The sequence below is a fragment of the Cynocephalus volans genome, chromosome 1 (genome assembly GCF_027409185.1).
Source record: "Cynocephalus volans isolate mCynVol1 chromosome 1, mCynVol1.pri, whole genome shotgun sequence".
NCBI classification, from domain to species: Eukaryota; Metazoa; Chordata; class Mammalia; order Dermoptera; family Cynocephalidae; genus Cynocephalus; species Cynocephalus volans.
In genome coordinates this window covers 268,644,407-268,667,726 of record NC_084460.1, presented here as the reverse complement: position 1 = coordinate 268,667,726, position 23,320 = coordinate 268,644,407, and the positions used below count along the sequence as shown (strand labels likewise).

The 23,320-nt window shown below is 34.5% G+C and overlaps 1 protein-coding gene across 4 annotated transcripts in view; it reads left to right on the top strand.

The window, feature by feature from the left end:
- RAPH1 (Ras association (RalGDS/AF-6) and pleckstrin homology domains 1) overlaps positions 1-23,320 on the top strand; it is a 95,637-nt gene that overhangs the window by 30,488 nt on the left and 41,829 nt on the right. For 2 of the 4 annotated variants that reach the window (XM_063093084.1, XM_063093096.1), the window contains exons 2-6: positions 1,824-1,943; positions 5,147-5,252; positions 6,277-6,782; positions 16,393-16,473; positions 22,297-22,371. In XM_063093084.1, the coding sequence (XP_062949154.1) occupies positions 1,824-1,943; positions 5,147-5,252; positions 6,277-6,782; positions 16,393-16,473; positions 22,297-22,371 (888 nt within the window). The remainder of the gene's footprint in view (positions 1-1,823; positions 1,944-5,146; positions 5,253-6,276; positions 6,783-16,392; positions 16,474-22,296; positions 22,372-23,320) is intronic. The other 2 variants (XM_063093089.1, XM_063093092.1) reach the window with 2 other exon arrangements.

Sequence of the window (23,320 nt, the reverse complement as noted above, 5' to 3'; positions counted from 1 at the left end):
TGTCAAGGAATTGGCAAGCAAGAATGAATCTTCTAACTGGATTTGCTGATCTTAGAGCCTGTAAAAAAAACGGTCTGGGGGCTCCTCATTTGGTGTAGATAGTAAATAGAAATTATGCTGCACTGGGGGTCAGAGAGTAAGGATCATTAGCATCAGCTTCTAGGAAATGGAGAGTGTTTTAGAGTGTACATTTTTTAAGAGATGTTGTGGGATCTAAATTTTTATTGGAAATGTCTCTGAATAAGTTTAAGTTATTTTTTAATAAAATAATCCATGTGATAAATTCAAAAAAGGAAAAAAAATTGGAAAAAGGGACATAAATGGTAAATGTTCAGTAATTACTTCAAAATTTATGTTTATTTTATGGTTCTCTGTCATTGTTCCCTAGCCATATTTTCCTCAACTTGAGTATGTAGTAGTTTAGATAGAAACAAAACTAATCATGAAAATATTTAAAAGGATTTTTTTTAACCCAAATAACTTGTTTGAATAGTAGGGAAAAACTCACAAAACACACTAGACTTTGCTGTGGAGTCTATAATTCTGTTTGGCTCCATGATAATTTAAAATGCTCATATTCGTTTTGAATTATTTTTTATTTGCGTTGTAAAGACTGTTTTTCTGTTGTTTCGTTTTTCCCAGTAGAGCAGTTTCCTTAAGGGCAATTACAGTGTATGCTCAGAAAGGAAATAAAGGCTTTAAACCTTTTTTCTTTTTTAAACATGAACTCTTGGTTTAAATGAAATCTTATGTGGAAGCCCCATTTGTAAAACAACTGAAATCAGAGGGCCTGGAGTCATCTTCTCAGGCTTCCAAGAACACCTAGTGCTCACTATCTTCTCTAATCCACTTTCCTAATTTATAAAATGGGAATGATAATACCTACCTATCACAGTGTCTCATTCATAGAGGTCTACGACTAATATTCTCTCCCCGTCCTTTTTCATTATAACCTTCTCATAGTATGTGTTATGATGTTCATATGTCACACATTTTCCTGATGAGGGGTCACCTGGATAGATATTCTGACTATTGTGCGACCGAATTTTTACTGTAGAGAATATGATCACCATCAATATAGTGCTTTATGTCTCATATTATTTTATTAATGGGAGTAAAGAAAATAATCTCTGTTCTTTCAAGGGACTTATATTTGAAAAGTCACCACATATGGGAAATTTTGTATATGAATTTAAAAGTTTTCAATACTATTTTCTCCTTAGATTTTATAGGAACTGGTAGGGAAGAATGAGAAAGGTAGAGAAAGAAGACAAATGGGATAAAAGGTGAGGATAGGATAGAAGGAGGAACTAACTGAACAGACCAAATTAGATTAAAAATTTTGTTTTGTCTTATCTCTTAAATGCTTGTTGGACTAAGGTTTTGCAAGATACATGCCTGTTTGTATGTAAACAGATTTTTACAGAATAAACAAGATAATAACTTGCTGCATTAAAATCTTCTGAAATTGTTCCTTTGTAATATTTGGGATATTACAGAATCTATTAGTGGAGAGAACTGCACTATTGTATCCTCTGCAGATTGAAGGGAGTGCTCTGTAATTCTTTTATTGTTACTTGTGATCCTGGTCATAAACAATACAGTTTGCTTTTCTTTCACAATTTCCTAAAAATTTGAGACTTTATTATTCATTTCTACTCACTTGTCAACACTGTCTCTGTGAATGACTTCTAATTTTCTTTTATAATTTCTAGTTTTGAAGGTTTGACTCCTAAGATTGAAATATACATCAGAGTATACGTTGCATAATTTTTCAAGTTAAACCTGTAACTATTTATTCTACACAAATGTCTGTATTTCAGATGGAGCAGCTATCAGATGAAGAAATTGACCATGGTGCTGAAGAAGACAGTGACAAGGAAGATCAGGACCTGGACAAAATGTTTGGAGCTTGGCTTGGGGAACTAGACAAACTCACTCAGGTTAGAAGTAGTACTTGAAAAACTGGCTGAGAATTTGAAGTCATTACTGTGTGTGAAAAGTTTAATGTGCAGACATAAGGATATGGATATAACTTAAATTTTTAAATACTGCTAAAAAGGAAAAATGTCCAAAACATTAACAAGAACAAGAATAGTAACTCTAGAAAACAAGATATTGTCTTCTGTAGTTATTTTAAGAATGTTCTAAAAAAAAATACTTTTGACAAAGGTTCTGTGCATCTAGAGGAGTTACTTAATATCCGTTTATAAATATGAGCTGGCTACCTAAAAAGTTTTAAAGCTTAAAATTTAAAAGTCAATTTTAGCAAATCCTATTTCATAACTTAGCAAATTTGAATACATTTTACAACATACATAATTTTCTCACATGTAAATATTTCTATTACATAATTCCAGAATACTGACAAAATTTCATCCCAGGCTGCATTATTTTTTATTTTATTTTTTGAGAACTAGGCCAGGCTGCATTTTAAAGCAATGGCAAAATTTTTTCATTTTGTTTTATTGGATCTTGGGTTTTAAAAAAAAGAATGGCCTTACCCTGTAAACCAGGACACTTTTTAGGATAGAAGAAGACCACTGTCACTGCCCCAGTTAATACACTATACCCAATATATGAAGATGGTTGTGTTTATTAAAATAAATTTAACTTCATGGTAAATGAACAAAACTTATCATTATCCTTAACTAATATCTCTGGGAAGAACATTTGTATAAAATTGTATAAGTATGAGATCCCTTAACTAATAGAGAAATTAAGGTGGTAAGGTGGAAGCTTAAAGTACTAGCTTATTTCCGTAGCTCTTTCTATAGCAGTCTAGAATTGAAACAGATAAACTCTTCATGTAATTCTTCCTAGATCATTTTGAAAGGCAGACATCTTTGTGACTGTAATCTGTTAATACTGAATTTGGGGGAGAATATTTTCAATCGTACTAGGATTTCATAAGGATCAGTCCTTCATCTCTGATCGGAAGAAGTAACATTATTTTTTGTCAGAAATGTCTTTTCTTATGTTTGTAGTTGCCAAACCATTTTCATTTAATTTTTAGTTTTTCAATAAAAAGGTAATATTGGCATAGTGATGATGGTAGTGGCTGTGCAGGTCTGTGCTAGATAGAAAGAGGAAGCAAAGTAGAGGAAATAGGAAATGACACTGCATGAAGGAAAGTATGCAGGGGCCAGCTGACATGTGAAGTTTCCTTGACTGTGTGGTTTTATTGTCCATACTTGGGAGGGGGGCCAAAAAGAGAAAAGGCAGGTAGGTATCAGTCCACTGCTCCAGGTGAAAGAGGAACTCCATGCTGCCGCACTGCAGACGGCATTTCTACTGGTTTGTTACCTTGTATTCTCCCCTGTATTTTAAATTGCCTGACATATAAGGGTGCTTCAAGAAGTTTATGGAAAAATAGAATTAAAAGGCAATACAAATCTTTCCATGAACTTTTGAAGACCACCTTATATAAATGTGAAGAGCCACTCACCAAAAAAGTTGGCTTCTAAACTATTGTGGTGACTATTCTTTTCATTAAATAACTCCATCTTTAGAGAGAAAACAGATTAAAATCATTGTGTAGTGTGACTCACTGGGAAATTTTCAAGAAATATTTGACTTACTAAGATAGTGGCTAAAAAATCAAGTTTCTTATTTATTTCCTTGCTTCAGTTCACTGCAAAGTGTCATCTGTGCACCTGTATCACATATTCAGTGTTAATGGTATTTTCAACTTTATATTTAATCAGATTTAAGTTTTAAGAGGTTGGTGAATCTCCTAAAATAGTTTGTAAAATTTGTGTGTATGTGTACTTTTCTGGAAGAGGAGTCATAGCTTTTATCAAATTCTCAGTGACCCCTCCCCCAAAAGGTTAAAAGCTACCCTGCTAGATTACCAATTTCTTGGCCTAATGAGTATTTCTTACTATTTTCCTTTGTGCCCCAGCACCGTGGACATTCAGCTAATTATAATAAATATCTGTATATTTGAACTGGTAAATGACTTTTAATATATCCTCAATTATATTCAAGTTATTTTACAGAAAACATTAGCTACTTGTTATTCTCCACTTCCACTGAGAGAAGGAGGATTAGGGCTTAAATTGCTGCAGAATTAAAGAAAAATTTCCTGGCTGTTTTTTGAAACTTTGAAATAAGGCACTGAAGAGATTGTGGCTCTCCTTTATTTGATAGCTTTAAAAAATAGGATGTACAAAGATCTAATTCTATGATTCTACACATAGAATATCCAGCATTCTTTTTAAAATTTGGGGCTTATTTGATAATTAGATAGAAATTAAAGTTTTAAAAGACCTATCCTAATACGAGGGTACTTCAAAAAGTTCATGGAAAGAATTGTATTATCTTTTAATTCTGTTTTTACATAAACTTTTTGATGTGGCCTCGTATTTGCAAATTTATTTAAATAGACACTACATAACTTCTGGCCCTTTCTCTGAATTTCTCTGTTGTAAATATATTTTTTCCTTACTGTGAGACGGTTAGTGAGGGGGAAAGTATCATTTAAGAAGGTGGTGAGATAATTTAACAAGTCACCCTACCCTGAGGCACAATATAATTCTAGCTTTGGCACAGGCAGTGTAACTGAATTACAGTTTGCCCTCATCTTGATAGAGCTTGAAGAGAACAAGGATATTCCATCATTGTTTGAAGTTGTAGTTACTCTCTGTTTAGGTCTCTGGCCTCACTAATTTGGAGTCCAAAACTGTCCCTTATCTTCAGGGTACTTCATGCCAGACAATGAGACGATACTAGACCAAAACCAAATCTCTTTGAGGAAAGAGAAAACAGAACTCTCTGCATAGTTCCTTCTATTTCTTATCTTACCATGTCCATATTTATATACCTACCCTATTTTATAGTGAATTTATATAAAATGAGGTCAGTCACTGTACTTGATGTATTTGAAGATATTTACTCTGAACTGTGACAATTTCAAGTCTCAACACCTTAAAAGTAAGCATATATGTAAAAGTCGAGGTAACTATAACCAAAATAATAATGTGAAAACCAATTATACTTTTCCTTAAGGCTATTTACTTAGAAGAACTTTGGTTTTATTTATTATTACGTGGAAGTTCACTTAATCATAAAACAAACTTTATTCATCTTTTTATATAATTGAGGACTGAATTTAATATGACTTATTAAACTTTCTTTTTTAAAGAGTTTGGATTCTGACAAGCCCACGGAACCAGTAAAAAGATCTCCCCTTCGCCAGGAAACAAACATGGCCAATTTTTCATATCGCTTCTCCATATACAACTTGAATGGTGAGATGTAATTGGAAATGAAATGTAAACTTGTATGCTAAATTACATAACGTAAGAGCAGTGTAGCTTTCCAAATATAGTCATGCTTAATGACAGGGATAGTTCTAAGTAATGGGTTGTTAGGTGATTTTATCGTAGTGCGAACATCATAGAGTGCACTTACACAAACCTAGATGGTATAGCTTACTACACACCTAGGCTATATGGTATAGCCAATATAATCTTACAAGAACACCATCATATACACAGTCCATCATTGCTTGAAATGTTGTTATGCGTGGTGCGTGACTGTATGAAAACTCATTTAAAAAACTATGTGCATAACTTGGCTGAGTTCTTATATGTCTTGATTTGTACACTATACTACTAATTCATGTTATCACAGAAAACAGCAAACTGGCATATAACTGAATAGTTTTCTAGTTGATTTATTAGTAATTGACAAAGTACATACTTAGATGAAACTCCACAGCAGACTTCATTGCATTATTGTTTTCTCACTGGATTAAAGTCTAGTGAAATTACTTGTTAGTAATTTTAAAATCAACCTCTTTGGCCTTATGCCTTTATTTAATGCACTCCACCTCATCAACTTTATAGTACTGTATTTGGAATTGACATTCTAATCTGTAATTTTTTAGATCTTTCACTTCTCTTTTTATACCCTTAGCTCTTTTGGTAGTAATATCTTTCTCTACCAGGGTATTGAGCATGTTAACAAGTTATTGAAGCCTCTGGTAAAAAATTGCATGGGGAATGTGAATAGCATAAGATTTTTGTAGTGTTTTTGTTTTTGAACCCATAATTTTATTCTCCTTTGATTACTGCATATCTTAAAAGATACAAAAATTTCTCTTGGAATTGGAAAGAAACAAAAAACTGTTAGAAATACTCTATTTGATTGGCTTTAAGCCCACTGGGATGAATTATTTTGCTTCATCCCCTGCATTTATTAACTGATTTATAATAGAATGTATAAATTCTGATTGTGTTCTGGAAACATCATGTGTGTTGTTCATTGCAGAAGCTCTGAATCAGGGAGAGACTGTGGATCTGGATGCCCTGATGGCTGATCTTTGCTCTATAGAACAGGAGCTCAGCAGTATTGGTTCAGGAAATAGTAAGCATCAAATCACAGAAATGAAAGCTACTCAGAAATTACCTGCTGGCCGGCATACATCAAAACATGGCACCTTGAAAGGATTATCCTCTTCATCTAATAGGATAACTAAACCTTCCCATGCCAACTACTCCCTGGACGACATCACTGCACAATTAGAACAGGCCTCCTTGAGCATGGATGAGGCTGCTCAGCAGTCTGTACTAGAAGATACTAAGCCCTTAGTAACTAATCAGCACAGAAGAACCGCATCAGCAGGCACAGTGAGTGATGCTGAAGTGCGCTCTATTAGTAACTCCTCTCGTTCTAGCATCACTTCTGCAGCCTCCAGCATGGACTCTTTGGATATTGATAAAGTAACACGCCCTCAAGAACTGGATTTGACACCTCAGGGGCAGCCAATTACTGAGGTAAATAGTTCAAACTTTGTTTTCTGGTATTTTAGTATTAAAATAAGGGGAAATGATATTCAAAGAACATAGTTTTAATTAACTTTCTTAGTTCTTGTACATTTAAAATTTGTTAAAAATACTTCTGATTTGGGCCGGCCCCGTGGCTCACTTGGGAGGGTGCGGTGCTGGTAGCGCTGAGGGCGCGGGTTTGGATCCTATATGGGGATGGCCCGTGCACTCACTGGCTGAGCGTGGTGCGGACGACAGTAAGCCGAGGGTTGCAATCCCCTTACCGGTCAAAAAAATAAATAAATACTTCTGAGTTAAGATTTAAAATCAGACTACAGAAGGAGTATATTACTAGATACGGCAGTGTCACAAAAATGATTTAGAAGAGATTGAGTTTCTTCTTTTTTATTCTTGCTACTATTTGGAAATCTTTGAATTAATATCAGTTTTTTCTCATGAGTGAAAAAATTGAAAAGTAGTTTGCAAAGACATTAACAGTTATTAAGCTGATAATAATTGTTTTCAATGCAATGTTTGTTTTAAAACAAAAACTTAGGAAAAATACTCATATTCCCATTGTAGTCTTCCAAGATTCTAGTTTTCAGGGTTTACTCCATTTTATTATCAAAGAGTTAGTGTTTAGTGTAGTGGAAAGAGCCACTAGGCTCTGAATCAGAAAACATGGTTCTGAGTTTTTTCTTTGCCACTCTGCCCATGGGACTTTAAGTGAGTTATTCAACCTCTCTGATCATCAATTTCTCTTAAGTAAAACGGAGTTAATAGTACTTGGTCTACCTTCCTCATAGGGTAGTTCAGGAAATCAAAAGTGATGTATATGAACAGATGCTTAAAAGATGAAGTTTTTCTGGGTATGATGAGATGAGGGTAGGGAGTGGAGTTGTCATAATAATAACTTTAATAAAAATCTCAGTTTGATGAAAGATAACTCTGCCATTCTGTTATAGGGTAGCAACAAGAAAGAAGAAAATCAGAGGCAGCAAAATTAAGTCAGTCTTTCCAATAAGCTTATATTTGCAATACTCCATCAGTCAGTAACTCTGGATACCTACTCATGTGCCTAGCTTTGTTCTAGGTACTGTGGACCACAAAACAAACATGAGTCATGGTGGTTTGGGGGTAAACTGAATTTTGTTGCAAAGAAAGTTAAATCATATCAATCTAAAGAATAAACCTTTATGATGAAACTTATCTAAGTAATATGCATTCTATAAAGAGCTTGAAAACTGATTTCTACTTTATGATACCTTGGTATCATAAATATGGTAGTTCTATAAGAACTATTTAAAGAGTCACAATAGTTCTATGAGACTTGTTACAAAAAACTCTCTTCTACATGTGATATTCTGTTCCCAGAAGTAAGCACTTTCTACTCTTAGCTGATTCTTATGGTATTTACCTCCATATTATTAAATTCACACTCATGTTACTACTTCTGTTGTTTTCAGTTGTATGTGTTATCTACTGACTTCACACTCTGGCAGATGAGAATATAGCTGTCTTTAGACAACTATCCTCACTTCTCCCCTCCTGTTCCTCCCAGCCTTCCAGTATATTTTGATTGGGTTCATAGTGTTTATGTTAAAGTGACTGTATATTTGCAATTTACTGCTAAACTCTGTATACTCTTACTACATTTCCTTTCTGGGACATCAGTTTGCTTTTCCTGGAATTAGTAATTATCTTTAGATTTTAAAAAAATATTCATTTTTTTGTATATTTATCCCTATTTAAACTCCAAACATTCCCCTGGTTGATAAAATTTTATTTGAACTGAATGAGAGATTTAATCTTCTTAAAATTCTTTTCTGTTTTATGTAGTCTTATGATTATTGTTAGGTCTTTTCTCTTAAGTTGGTGAGCTTCTCCAGTGAAGATTCTTCCAGTCTCCTGCATGGAGAGCATATGCTTGGCTGCCAGTGTTTTAGTAGCCCATTTGGGAAAGAGGGGTTGGGACATGGGAGTGGTCCTCATACAGTGTCCTGTATGTGAGCTTTCATCTACTCCATCTAGATCAGGGTTTCTCAGCCATCAGCACTATTGACATTTTGGGCTAGATAATTTTTTGTTGTGAGGGACTGTCCTGTGCATTATCGGATGTCTAGCAGCATCCCTGGCTTCTACCTACTAAATGCCCCAGTATCAGCAGACACATCTCCTCTAGTTGTAACAACTAAAAATGTCCTCAGGCATCACTACATTTTCCCTGTAAGACAAAATCACCCTCATTTGAGAATCACTGCTCTATGTAGAACAGGTTAACAGCAGGTCTGATCACTTTTTTTCATGGAAAATGACCTTGCGTTTTCCTTCTCCTGGCATTCACTTCCTGGAAATATACTGGATTAAGATTAAATATAGAATGTCTCCAGGTAATATTGTTTATGTAAAGTTGACCCCTGATTGGTGAGTGCATGTAGACCATGAAGTCTGTCCATGAAGAACTGTACAAGCCTATGAAAAGACACAGAGCTTAATTAACTTTCTGGTGTACAGTGTAACTCTTGCAAACGAACATGAACATGTCCCATGAGGGGCCCTGGAACTTATCCCCATTGGCTGTTACAAGGTACTACTGGTTTCTGTGAAGCATGTTTTCCTAAGCCAGGGTGATTTGTGTACTTAACTCACATGGTCTCTTTCCCTTACAGTGATCTGTCATTTATAGGTCCAAAATATGGGCTGTATGGACTCCCTCTGAAGATGGCTTGTCTGATCCGATGCTAGCATGCCAGCATGCTGTCTTGTACTTTCCACAGAACTGAGTGAACCTGGTGCCAAGCTGTGGTCTCTCAGGTCTTGTGAGTGAATATCAGTCTGAACCTGAGACCACTGCTGGTGGGCGAGTAAAAAAAGGAATCTGGGAATTAACTACTTTCTTAAAAATGCTGTCAACCACTTCTCCTGCATTTAGTCCCACTGTCACTTCTGTTTCTTGGGATTTTTGAGGTTACATGATATAAATTGGGATACTCCTCTGCTTTTCTTCAGTGCTGGCTCAGCATTCAACTTTTCTTGGGTCTGGTAATTTGGTTACCACTCAGCTGTATGCTTTCTAGCTTCCAAAATTTTGTCACTGTCTTCTTATCATTACAAAAAAAAAAAATCCCTTTTTTTGTTTTAGTGGAATTTGAGGAGAAAGTGGGGCCAGTTCATCAGCCATTCCTTCTCATTCTTCTCTTGTCTATCACCTCTTGACCCTGGAATGCCCCAAGGCATAGTCCTCAGACTACCTTTCTATCCGTACCTATTCCTTTTAATCTCATCCATATGTATTGACAACTACCAAATTTTAATGCCCTATTTTATTTATTTAAGACATACTTCCTCTCCCCACCCCTTTCTATTTTAATCTGTATAAAACAATGGTTCACAACTGGGGACTATTTTGTCTCCCAGGGAGATATTCAACATTTTGGATGTTCATGATGGGAGTGTGCTACTGTCACCTAGTGGGTAGAGGCCAGAGGTGCTGCTAAACATCATACAGTACACAGGACAGCCCACACAAAGAAAGAATTATCTGGCCCAAAGTAGTGCCAAGGTGAGAAACCATGGTCTAAATCAGGTGGCATCTGTCAGTCACTGTCAGTGAGGTGGCAGTTATAGTATGTTGTGTGAAGCCTTCTGTTGACAGTTTCTAAAAAAGATCAAAGTATCAGCATCAGATCATATTAGTTCAAGAAAATACAGGTATCTTTAGCCAGCATCTCTCCTGACCTCCAGGTACATATACATCCCTAATCAATATCTCTTTTTCAGTGTCTAATAGAAAACTCAAACTTAACTGGTCTAAATCTGAAGCCCTCATCTTTTCTCCAAACTTGCTTCTCCCTTCATCTTCTCCATCTCAGTGAATGGCTATTCCATCCTTCCAGTTCATCAAGTAATCTCCTTGGAATTCTTGATCCACTCTCTTTTTCTTCCCGTCTCCCTTCCAGTCAAGCAGCAAATTCTGTTGGCTTTACCTTCAGAATATATCCAGAATCAGATCACTTCTCACTATCTTCACTGCCCCCAAACCAACATCATGTTGATCTAGATTTTTGCAGTAGCCTCCCAACTGGTCTTCCTGCCTTCACCTTCCCCTTAACAGTCTGTTATTCACACTGCAGCTAGAGTGATCCTGTTAAAAGCTGAGTCAGATCATCTTTTTTTCAAACCTAAAAGCTTTGTATTTCATTCATAGTAAAACCAAAACCCTTTCTGTGGCCTACAGGGCTTTGCCTGATCTGCTTTTCCATTACATCTGACCCTATTTTTCTTTCCTTCCTCCCTTACTCTGGTAGCCTCTTTAATCGTGAAAAAATTTTTTTTCACAACTGGGTTCTCTACAGCATTAATTATGCCTAACTGTTTTAGAGAAACCCAGGATAGAATAGGTGCTTTTCTTGAAGTTTAATGATGCAAATATACTAGTTAGAAAAATCAGTTTGAGACTGCTGCGGTTTCATCTTTGAGACATGGATAGTCAAACTGCCTGTCTAAAAGTAATACTGTGACTCATCTTTCTGCTTCCTTGCTTTCTGAAAGCCACCAGGAAAAGGCACAGTATAATTTCACATCTGAAAGAGGTTGTCTTTTTTTCCTGCCTTTCACTTTTTTGGCTTTTGTCAAAATGCTGTGCTTCCAGGGACTTCACATATGTCATCTCATTTAAGCATGATACTATTCCTTTGGTAGGTGTTCTATTACATTGGGGCCAAGACTGAAGAGATAAAGTAGGTCAAATAACTGAGAAGTCTGTATTTGAATTCCAACACCACATTTGCTTCCTGATTTTCATCAAAATCTTAAGAACAAAATGTATGCAATAATTAAACATGATTATTTCCTGAATGTTAAAGAATATTTTAGTGTAAACATATTCTTCATGGATATACATAAAAATGAATTATGGGATAATTTCGATCAATATTCTTTGAAGTCCATCAGCAGTAATTATCATTTGCTAGGTTTTTAAAATTAGAATTTATTGTCATTGAAATAAATTCTAATAAAGGCTCTTTATTTCTCAACCAATGTGAAATATATGTTGTAGCTGATTTACTCATCTTTGTGGTACTATCATTCATGTTAACTGATAAAACAATACTTTTCAATAAGACAACAAATTGCAAAATTTAAATGGTAATTGCACATTATAAATTTCATATAAAATAAGGGTTACTGATTAAAGGTTAACGCTAAAATGTACTGTATATTTATTTTTCTGGTGGGATTTAAACTTTATGATTCCTTTGGATTTGGACTTTTATACCTGAAAATATATTTTTAAAATGGAAATACTTTTTAAAATTATTACTATAGTTTATAGCAGATTCAATGGGATTTATAGCAGATTCAAAAGGTTTTGCTGAATCTTAAGAAAACTTGATGATTGTATTATAAATATTATGGTGGGGGGAAATATTGCCTAGTGCCTGGAGCTAAAAACTTTTGAAATTTGTAACTTTTCTCATATGTAAAGGGTTTTTTAATGAAACATTTAATGGACACGCTGTTAAAACTTATGATGTACAACGCATGTATCATAGTTTCAGTGCAGTTCCTCCACTTCCTTCACTTTACAGAACTATTTCAAGAGTTAATTTGTGCAGAAAATTTGAGATATGGGGAAGAAAACAGCAATTATGTTTATTGTAGAATTGGGGGGACAGGAGAATCCCACTGGCATTGAAGCCCCAAATTATTCTCAGCAAGAATAACCTTTTATTGCTCTAAAGTATTAACTGGGTAGGGGCACAGGTCTCTCTGAAAACTTTGAGTCCTACATATTTGGATGATTAGGCTTATTGATTTCTCATTTATTACGACTACATTTCCTTTAAAATTTTAATGGCTTCATTTTTCTGAAACTTATTCACATGAACCGACCTGATGTTTAATTTCAGGTTTTGCTGACATAGTAATGTTAATAGCAGAAGGGAATAAGTATCAAATGAAAGAAGAGGCTGAAGATTTGGGAAAAGTCTGGCTCACATGAACATTTTTTAAATACACTCTCCTAAACAACCTGATTCTTGTGTGTATTTCTTGGATATCTGTGTAATTCTTCTCTATAGAAGTAAAAAGCATCCTTATTTGGTTTTAGATCTATTTTTTTAGGTTTGTGGAGTCCTGGTAAAAGACCTCTTTTTGAACAAAAATAGAAATATAATATTCATCTTTTAAAAAAATTAATAGAGGCCACAAAATATAAAATAGTTTTAAAAGCATTCAAACATTTATTGGCTTATATTGGCCAGTAAAAGTAGAGAGAAATAAAGAGACAGGGGGATATAAAATTATAGCAGCTACTGTATTGAGTTTATTCTGTGTTAGGCATCGTGCTTTACATTGTCTTAACACACTGCACAACACCTGATGGAATAGATACCATTACCCCTATTGTACAATGGAAGGAACTGAGGCAGAGAGTGACTAAATAATGTGCCCAAGGATTTGGACCCAAACATTCTGGTTGTAGAACTGATACCATATTATGCTGCTTCATCACAGAATTGAAGGAGAGTCAAGACAAGAGTAGACTGGCCAGTGCTTTCAGAGCCAGACCTAGAGATACAATTACATGGCAGAAGAAAAGAAGACAAAGAGATTTATGCAGTAACATCCCCATCTTATGGTGTTTTAGTACATTTTTGAATATTTTAAGTTAAAACTTAACAACCCTAAACTAGCTCTAAACTAAGTAAGTTAAGGCTTAAATAAAATTCAGATGAGGGTTAGCAGTTTCCCGCTCTTAGAATAATGGTAATGTTATTATCACTTATTTAATTCTTATAGCAACCTTTGGAAGTAAATTGCTGTTATTACCCCCATTTTACACATGAGGAAACAGATTAAATAATAAACCCAGAATAACACTGCCAGTAAATAGGCCAAGCTGGAGCTCATACTCAGGCACTGCAGCCCCAGGGTCTGCATTTTTAGCCATCATGCTGTGCTTAATTTCAACATATCTGTGAAAAATGCATATACATGTCAGTAAAGGGTGAGTGTAAATCTATTTTAATCTAACACTAATTGGTGGTCCTAAACCTCCACTTCTTTTTTCCATTTGTAATCTAAAGTGTTGGCTATCAGAAGGAAGTGTTTCATTTGTAATCACTACTTTGGTACAAGGCCATTTGTTGATAATGATTTGGTGGCTTTGTTCAGATCAATGCTTTCTAATATGTGCCTTCCAACTCCCTCCTCCCCCCCCCCCGCCCCCAAGGATTCTGGTTGTAAATAGTACTTCATTTTAACATGTCAGATTCAATTTAAGAAAGTGATGATCCATAACTTACTTTGCAGAGATTTGTGGGGAGTTTTTGAAAGATTGGTAGAGGATTTAGTAACTTTCTAACAGAAATGGAAGTTTTTAGAACAGAAAGTTTAGAGTAGCAGTTTATGTGGAGAATTGACTGTCAGGTGCATTTTTCCTACATATTTTGAGCACAGCTTTTACATTTATGAAAGTAGTGATGAAGTGTAGGTAAAGATTAGACTTGGGACAAATAGTATTTTTTGGTAGGAAAATGTTTAAGTACCTTATGGAAATGAAACCTAATTAACATTAAATAAATTATTATATAACGTTATAACATGACATTTTATAATCCCTTTCATCTTTGTTAATATAACATAAATTTTCAACCTTTGTTTATATACGAGTATGTACTGTTTTATGTTTTTGTTACTTCACATACATATATGTTTTGGTAAGGATGTGTTGAATTTTAATAACTATAGTGTTTCATCACATTGTTTGGCATAGTACACAGGAAGTCATTTCTTGTTGAAAAATCTAGTTTAATTTTTTTAAAAAATTTAACCAATAAGCATTTGGAAATACATGATGGGAGCTTGTGTAAGATTGAGTCTAGAGAGAACAGATTTTTTAAAAAAACTTTTTATCTTGAAATAATGTCAAACTTACAAAAACTTGAAAGAATATTATGAAGAATTCATGAAATTCGTTAATCAAATTCACTATTTTTTCACATTTTGCCACATTTGCTTAATTGTTCTATGTATACATTTTTTTCCTGAACCACTTGAGAGTTGGTTGCATTTATTGTGCCCCTTTAGCCCTTACTATTTCAGTCTCTGTTTTCTAAGAACAAAGATATTGGCAACATAGATTTGATAGTCCTCCTATGAATATAGTTAATGAGAAAATATACAATGGGAAAAGTAAAAACAGTCTTGATCTGGCCAAGCATGTGGCATGAAGGCCAAGCAGAAATAGTTATTCATACATTCCATAAATGTAAGTGTAGTTCAAAAATTCATGGAAAAACAGAATTAAATGATAACACAAGTCTATCCATGAATTTTTTGAAATACCTTCGTACAGTCATGCACCACATAACAACATTTTGATTAACAGCAGACTGCATATATGATGGTGGTCCCTTAAGATTATAAGGCTGTGCCATAGCCTAGGTGTGTAAAAGGCTATACCATCTGGGTTTGTGTAAGTACACTCAATGATGTTCTCACAACAATGAAATCACCTAAGTATGCATTTCTCAGAATGTATCCCTGTCATTAAGTGACACATGACACATGTATTTGAGTGTCTAGATGCTGGGCTAGGCTCTGTAAGGGATAAAACTGTAAGCATAATACACAGTGTCCTTATGAGGTTATAATTAAATGTATTGGTGGGCAGTAGGGGCAAATTCAGTAGTGTGGTAAGTACTGTTGACAGTAAAGACAAAATCTTTTTGGTTAAAAGGTCATTGATGACTGAGAATGAATTACAGAATGCATTATAACTCAAAGACTTTGGGGAAGAAAGATTGCAGGGAATTAAGAGATAAGTGAGTAGCTAGGAAGTGGAGGAGGTACACTATAGCATGAATTAGGGAATTTGGCAGTGGAGAGAAGAGAGTAATAGTTTAACAAGAGACAGGTACTCAAAAGAACATTTTTGTCTCTGTCCCACCCACCCCCTTCCTCCACCATGAGCTAACCTAGTTGAATATCAGAGACTGAAGATATTGGAGGGGCGATGAATGAGATCTAGAATATACTTAGCTTTGGAGAGGGAAACCAAATGTATTTTTCATAAAGAACTAGAGGGAAGGATGAGAATATGGGTGTAGTTACAAGATACACTTTAGTGATGAAGATCCTCATGATAGATGGAGGTGATTTTCTTAGTAATGGAGAGAAGTGAGATCATATAAAGAGGAGGAAGGTGGAAGGTAGAAGCTGGAAGAACAGAGATTTAGAGTAGGCTTTGAGGGGATAACTTAGAGTGAGGGGAAAAGATAAAGAGTACTGCCAAACATGGTGGTCAAGGCCAAACATGATGGTAATCCATTAGCATGAATTGTTGTTAGACACAGTTTTGCTGCATTGTTCTTCCATAGAGCTCTACTGTCCAGAAGTAGAGTGAAGTTATTCTTAAATTCTCAAGGATTAGGATCATGTGATAAGATCACCTTTCTAATTTTCATATAAAAGAATGAAAGGTAATTGCATGCAACTTTTCATTACTGTTTTGTTTCATTTCAGTGATCTTTTTTCTCTTCCTGCATGATAATGAGAGCTGTCCTTTTCACCTCCTTTACCTATCATTTTCTTCCTTCCTGCATTTTCACAGCATGCTCTTTCTGTGAGATGTCCCAGCAAGCAGGCCAGGCATCATACAGACTTCACAGAAGAACAGGCTGAACTGACACCTGTAAGTTCTGTAAACATGTCATGGAACTGCTTAAATACCAGTGAAGGAATGCATTCATTAGAACTTAAATGATAAAACCTTGTCATATAACCTTTAATGTTTTTCAAAAAACATTAAACCAGACTTAAATGAGCAAAAGCAAGTAAGCATCTTTATGATATGGTACCATTGAATATTATTACTCATGTTAAGATCATATAGGTGATCATATACATATCTGATGTAGAGAATTTTTGTATTAGAACCTCAAACCACATGCTTTCTTTTTTATTCTGAAGCTAAGGGCTTTTGTAAATTTCTTGAGATATTCACAGATTTAGTTCTTCAGAATGGGGAAATCAAGTGGAATGACCTTTCTGCACGGATGATTAGTGAAAAACCTAGTTTTTTCCTTCAAAAATGTATTTTCTGGTCAGTGGTAGACAAATCTGAATGCTTGAGAGCTACACTTTCCCATATGGTAGCCACTAGCCACCCATGTGGTTGGTCCAAATTGAGATGTGCCAAAGAATAAAGTACACGCTGTATTTCAAAGACTTAGTATAAAAAAAGAATGTAAAATATCTCATTAATATTTTTATATTAATTACTTGTTGAAATTATAATAATCTGGATACTTTGGGTTAAATAAAAGATGGATATTTCAACGATTTCTTTATATGTTTTAAAATTAATGTGGCTACCGGAAAATTTTAAATTACACTTAAGGCTTATATTTCCATTGGACAGTGCTGCTTCAGAGTCATCTATGAAGCATTAAAAAAACACAAAACCTGGGCCGACCCCGTGGCGCACCGCGGGTTCTGATCCTATATAAGGATGACTGGTGCACTCACTGGCTGAGCGCGGTACGGCCAGTCACAAAAAGACAAAAAAAAAAAAAAAAAAAAAAACCCACACAAAACTTAAATCACTGAACCCCATCCAAGTGAATCAGATTTCCTCTAATCTTCCTTCCCATACTCCGTCCCTTCTTTCCTGTCTTTTAAAAATACTGGAAATACTGGTATTAAACTGGTGAACTGATTTTATAACCCACTAATAGGTTATACTCTGCAAAGTAAAAAACACTTCTCCAGCTTCACCTCTAGCCCTTCCTCCGGCATTCTTTGTTTTTGGGGGTTTGGTTTTTTTTTTTTTTTTTGGTGGCTGGCCAGTACCATTGACCTTGGTTTTTATCAGCACGATGCTCTCTCCTTCAGCATTTTAAGCATCAACCACACTTCCTACAATACTTGTATTGCTGCTTTTGCCTATCAGCAGTTCTGAATCCTGAATGTCCTAATACCTCCTTTTATAACAAGTAATTTATAATATCATCTTTACTATCCCAAATGAAATTCACAGATAATATAACCTACCTGCACACCTGTTTTTTAAATGAATGTAATGCCCCAACATCTAATATGAAAGAGAAATAACCAAAAAGCAATTTATAATAAAATATCTATTTCAGTATATAAATGCTTGGCCACCACTATTAAAAGACATAATGAAGTAGTCAAATTCTATACCCACTTATAATCAAGAACTTTGGATTTAAGAGGAGTAAGCAGATCAGAAGTCATTTTTTAATCAGAAAAACAGGAAAAAGAAAAAGCAGAAATATGAGTCATGGACCCCAGAGTTAAAATGTGTTATGATAAATAATGGCAGATATGAAATATTTGTTTATGGTAAGAGAAAAAGGTGAATAATCTTATCTGAAGTAGGGATAATGTGCTAAGACAATTTACAGTCAAAGTAGAGAAAATGGGGAAGTACAAAGTTCTTGCAAGTGAGATGAGTCTTATTTATAATTGTAGTGACAAAATCATTCCCAGCATTATAATGTGGGATGAAGTAGTGATTAAAATGATTTTGGTATTTGATTTTTTACAATGTAGATTTCTTATTGTGCTATAAATATTTTAAATAAAACAGCAGTAATATGAAATGTTTTTAAACAACCTTTTTAGGTGAAGCTCAGTGAAATTCCAGCATTTCCTGTGTTTCCACTAATTTAATATTATTTAGTTCTTAGTTCTGTTAAAAGGAATTTCTCATTTCTCCTCTCATGTACTTGCACTGGACAGAGTGCACACTGGTACTGCCAATTGTGGTACTGGCAACTCTTACTTAAAGCTTGGTTTCCATTGGTGAAATGATTTTCCAACATGATGAAAAACTCTTCATATATTCTGAACAAAAAGAAAGTGCAGACTCCCCTGAATTTATTTTATAGGGTAAAAGCATTCCTGGAAAACTCATTGAATTTTAAAGTTATGCAAATATACTTTGTGTTTTTATGTAAAACGGAGTTAGTTAGGTCCTAAGCTCAGATTGTTATAAACAGGATTTCCTGTCTGTGAGAATACTTCAAAAAGTTTGTGGAAAAATAGAATTAAAAGATAATACAATTCTTCCCATGAACTTTTTGAAGACCCCTCATATATGATTTTCCATCTAAGAACATTTTAAAAATCATGTAGATGTGGGACTTTTGTTGTTATGTCACACTGTTCCATTCTTGCAGGGCGTCTACATTTCTGACTTTCCTCCCAATGAATACTGTAATGCTCCCTCTCTTCCTCATTGTGACAAACCAAAGTGTCTTCAACATTTTCCAAAACGCCTTCTTGAGGGCAGCACCCCCCTCTTTGAGAACCATTGGTCTCAAATATCTCTATTTGCTCTCTGTCTGTACTCCCCACCCCAACAGCTTCTTACTTATCCTCTAGGACTATAAACCTTTTCAGAAACTTTACTAAACGCCTAAATTTGGGTAAGGTACTCATCTTCTGTTAGACTCTAAATTCTGTGAGGACAAGGAAGGCCTATCTTGGTTACCTTTACATGTCCAGTGCCTGGCATTGTGCCAGGTTCAAAGTTGGAACCTAATAGTTGAATAAATGAAAGGAAGAGAAAAAATGTAAAACAGAAAGAAAATAAACCAGTGAAATGGATTAAAAATAAGCCTTTGACTTTGCATTTATAGCAGTGAATAAGAGGAAATACAAGGCCCTAGGTATATGAAGCTATGTGCATTTTTAACTAGCAACATGCGCCAAGACTGAAGGCTGATGAGATGACACGCCCAAACCACTGTCACAGTTCTTCAACTGCATACTAGTCGTCTCAACCCCCTTGCATCTTTTTCCAGTAAACAGTCTCCCTTCTCTCCTATCCCTTCTTTCTGAAAAGAAAGAAATTCTAGGAGTAATGTATGTCTGGTACCAGTGGGGGAAGATAGGTAAAGAAGGCATGTATCGAAGGAAGGAGTTTGCTGCTTCTGGTTTCTAGATGTTCATTCTTTCTATTACAAATGTCTGTAGTTTAGGTGGAAGGAACATGGAGACCTGAACTCCCTCTCTGCTAGTGACCAAATAGTGAACAGCTATGATTGTCCAAACATAACATAATTTATGATCATATTTAGCTATTTGCAGTCTCATTTTTTAGATATGGCATATTTTGGGGTAACCAACCATAATGATTACCCTCTTTTTATTTTAAGCTATTTAAATATTTTAACATTTCGAAATGGATAACTTCTACTTCTGAGTCTTTAAACAAATGCAGTTAAATATCATTGCCTCTTCCTGATCAAATTATACATTTTTTAGTGACTTGGAATCTTGAGCTGATATGAATTTGAAGGTTGATTGAGTAAATTTTTATGAATTTTTTTTTTCAAGCTTAAATTTGAATTTGATGTCTGGAATTACATTTACCAAACCATAGTTTGTTTTGAGGCTTGAGGTAGATTTCATTTTTTAAAAATTGAAGTATAATTATCTGAATATAGATATTCTACTCATTTGGGGGTCTTTTACTGAAAAAGTAGCCTTTATGAATAAGATAAGTAGCAGTAGGTTTTCAAGAAATTATTTTCTTGAAATACATGTTACATGTGTTTACTTACTGTTTGTGTAAGAATACATTTTTTCCCCATTACATGTGAATAGCAAGAAATGAATGAGAATAAGATCAGTGAAAGTTATAGTTGCTCTTTTTAATTGTGCTTTTCATTCTTTGTCCTTCCCAACTTTCTCCCCAGTCTTGGCTGATCGTTAACCTCAAACTAAATTGAATTTTTAGAAATTTGGCTGTCTAATGTCATTTTGGATGAGCCAAGCAATCTTTACTTTTAGGAGGACTATACCATGGCTTAGTAATTGAGGACCTAGGGGTAATTTTCTCTGTTCTTGTTACTGTTTGACCTTGTTTGTGCTATTGTTGGTAAATATGTCCAGTTATTTTTAATCTTAAATTTCTTTCTTTGTTTTCAGGATTGGATGTTAGGGACAGACTTGTAAGGTTGTGCTTGTAAGGTTTATCTTGAATAAAAACACAGCTTTAAAAACACAGGCAATAAAATACCATATAGCGAACTCAACATAATGTAAATATGAGCAAAGATTAAGTTAATATTATCTTCTGTAACAGTGTTTCTGATCTTGAAGTGGTAATGTTTTATCATCTGTGATCACGTACTTTCTGAGAGTGGGTGCTGCTCTAGTATTTGTTTACATAAATTTCTTGCCAAAGAATTTATTTATCAAGATTATAAAATATATTGTTAAAGAATATTTTCTTTTTTTTTTTTTTTTTTTTTTTTTTTTTTTGTCTTTTTCATGACCGGCACTCAGCCAGTGAGTGCACCGGCCATTCCCATATAGGATCTGAACCCGCGGCGGGAGCATCGCTGTGCTCCCAGCACCGCACTCTCCCGAGTGCGCCATGGGCTTGGCCCTAGAATATTTTCTATAACTCCTCTCATCTGTGCCATGCATAGTTTTAAACAGTGAGTAGTACTGTATAGTGTTAAAAAAAAAAAAATTCCTAATTTGGAGTTATTTAGGGACAAACAATTCTGAATTACATATTTATCAAATCAGCTGCAATTTAAGAATAGATAGAATACAATTGCATAAACTTACCTTACAACATGTTACTAAAAAGTTATTAATGGGGAAATTAATAGTTAGGGACTATGTTTTTCACAAATCATTTTTATGAATATATATTAATTACTTGAATTAATTTAACCAATTTAAGGAAACAGTGCTTCTTAATATCTTGTTCATATCATTCACAAGTCCTTTACTGTGCAACATAGTCCTATTAGTATTCTAATATAATGAGTAAATTAATAAAATTTTACTGAAAATAGGTGTATACATCAGGCAAAATATTTACGGGTATTTTTGCTCTTGGTGTGGCTATCATTGAATTGATCAGAAATATGTGAAGAAGTTTAAAAAATGATGTAGTCTTATTCTGGTTTTTTGACTTGGTGGCTGACTGGTACAGGGATCCAAACCCCTGACCTTGGTGTTACAAGGCTGTGCTCTAACCAACTGAGCCAACAGGCCAGCCCTAGTCTTATTCTGTTTTCCTCAGAATATACCTTTTAAAGCTATGTAAGGCTTTAATAAGAAGAAGGAATATGTTTAGTCATTAGTTTCTGACACATTTATTTGTGCTCTGTGCACTGCACTCATGAACACTGGCCAAGAAGACTAACTGGCTGTGTGGTCTTTCCATGTACTGTCCATTTTCCCAAAGAGTACACGGGATCAGCAGGAGTCACTGGGACATGCCTACTGGCATAGATGGTGTCTCTACCTCCCCTCTTCCTTTCCTTTCTTCTTCTTTTTTTTTTTTTTTTTTTTTAATTTTCTTTGTGGGTGTATTTATTTCACTTAGTTTAGAAAAAAAGATATGAGATTATATAGAGAATCATTTTTGCTTTGTCTACTTTATATTTTAAACACATAAAACCTCCACTGACTTCTATTATTGCCTTTTTTTGTTTTTCTCTCTCTTTTTCTGCACAAGCACTCCTATCTGGACAGGGAAACCTCCCTTCTTCTGAGAAACATTGCAGGAAAACCTTCTCATTTGCTGACCAAGGTGATACTTCTTCTTTCCAAATGCATGCAATTATTTACTGCCTTGTAGGTAGAATATAACTTCTGTTTTTGATTGTACTCTCAGATTATTGCTTTCTTATTTCAGCAATTTTGCCCTTAATAGAGGTACTTTTTCTCTTACTGAAGGTAATTATTTACTAATCTTAATGACTACCAGACAATATTGAGAGTAGAAAATATCTTCAGTAATTTTCACTAGTTTTTAAACTTTTATAAATGCCTGATAGTCTTCCCAAGTATATTGTGCTTTTTCTGGTTTAACATTGTATTGCATTTTAAAGTCTAAAAGACATTTCTTTAATTTTAACTTTTACTACTAATGGTTATCCATACTGTGGGTTTTGTTAGCAAACTTTGCTTTCTAATCCTTGCTTATATTATCACCTAGTTTAATTAAAATATTTACTTACATAAACAGAATCTTAGTTTATATTGACTTAGTCACATTGGAAAAGAAGGCTGCGATTATAATTTCTCAGTTCTCTGCCCTCAGAGTGGTTTGAATGAGTCCTGCTGGATTTTCATTGGGCTGGTATTTGACATCAATATAAAATCTTTTAGCCATTATCATCACTAACTAGAGAATAATAGAATAGAGAAGATGAATAGCTTTCTACCTCTTTTGAAGTCATGTTTTTACTTTATTATCTTATTTAAATAATATTAAATTTGAGAATGTCAGACCTGCTTGGTTTTTGAAGAATATGCATAGTAATTATGGGTAATGTCTCTCAGTTGTTATTACTGTATCTGAGGTCTTTTTCTTTGTTTTGTTTTGTTTTTAATTCATTTTTTCCTAACCTTATAAGCTTATGAAAGAAGATGATAGACTAAAATTAAAATCTCCCCAAGAAGCAGCTTAAAGAGAATACCCTTTGACAAAGTCACTAATGGGACCCTTTCTGTTGCCTGAGTTTCTCTCTTTAAAG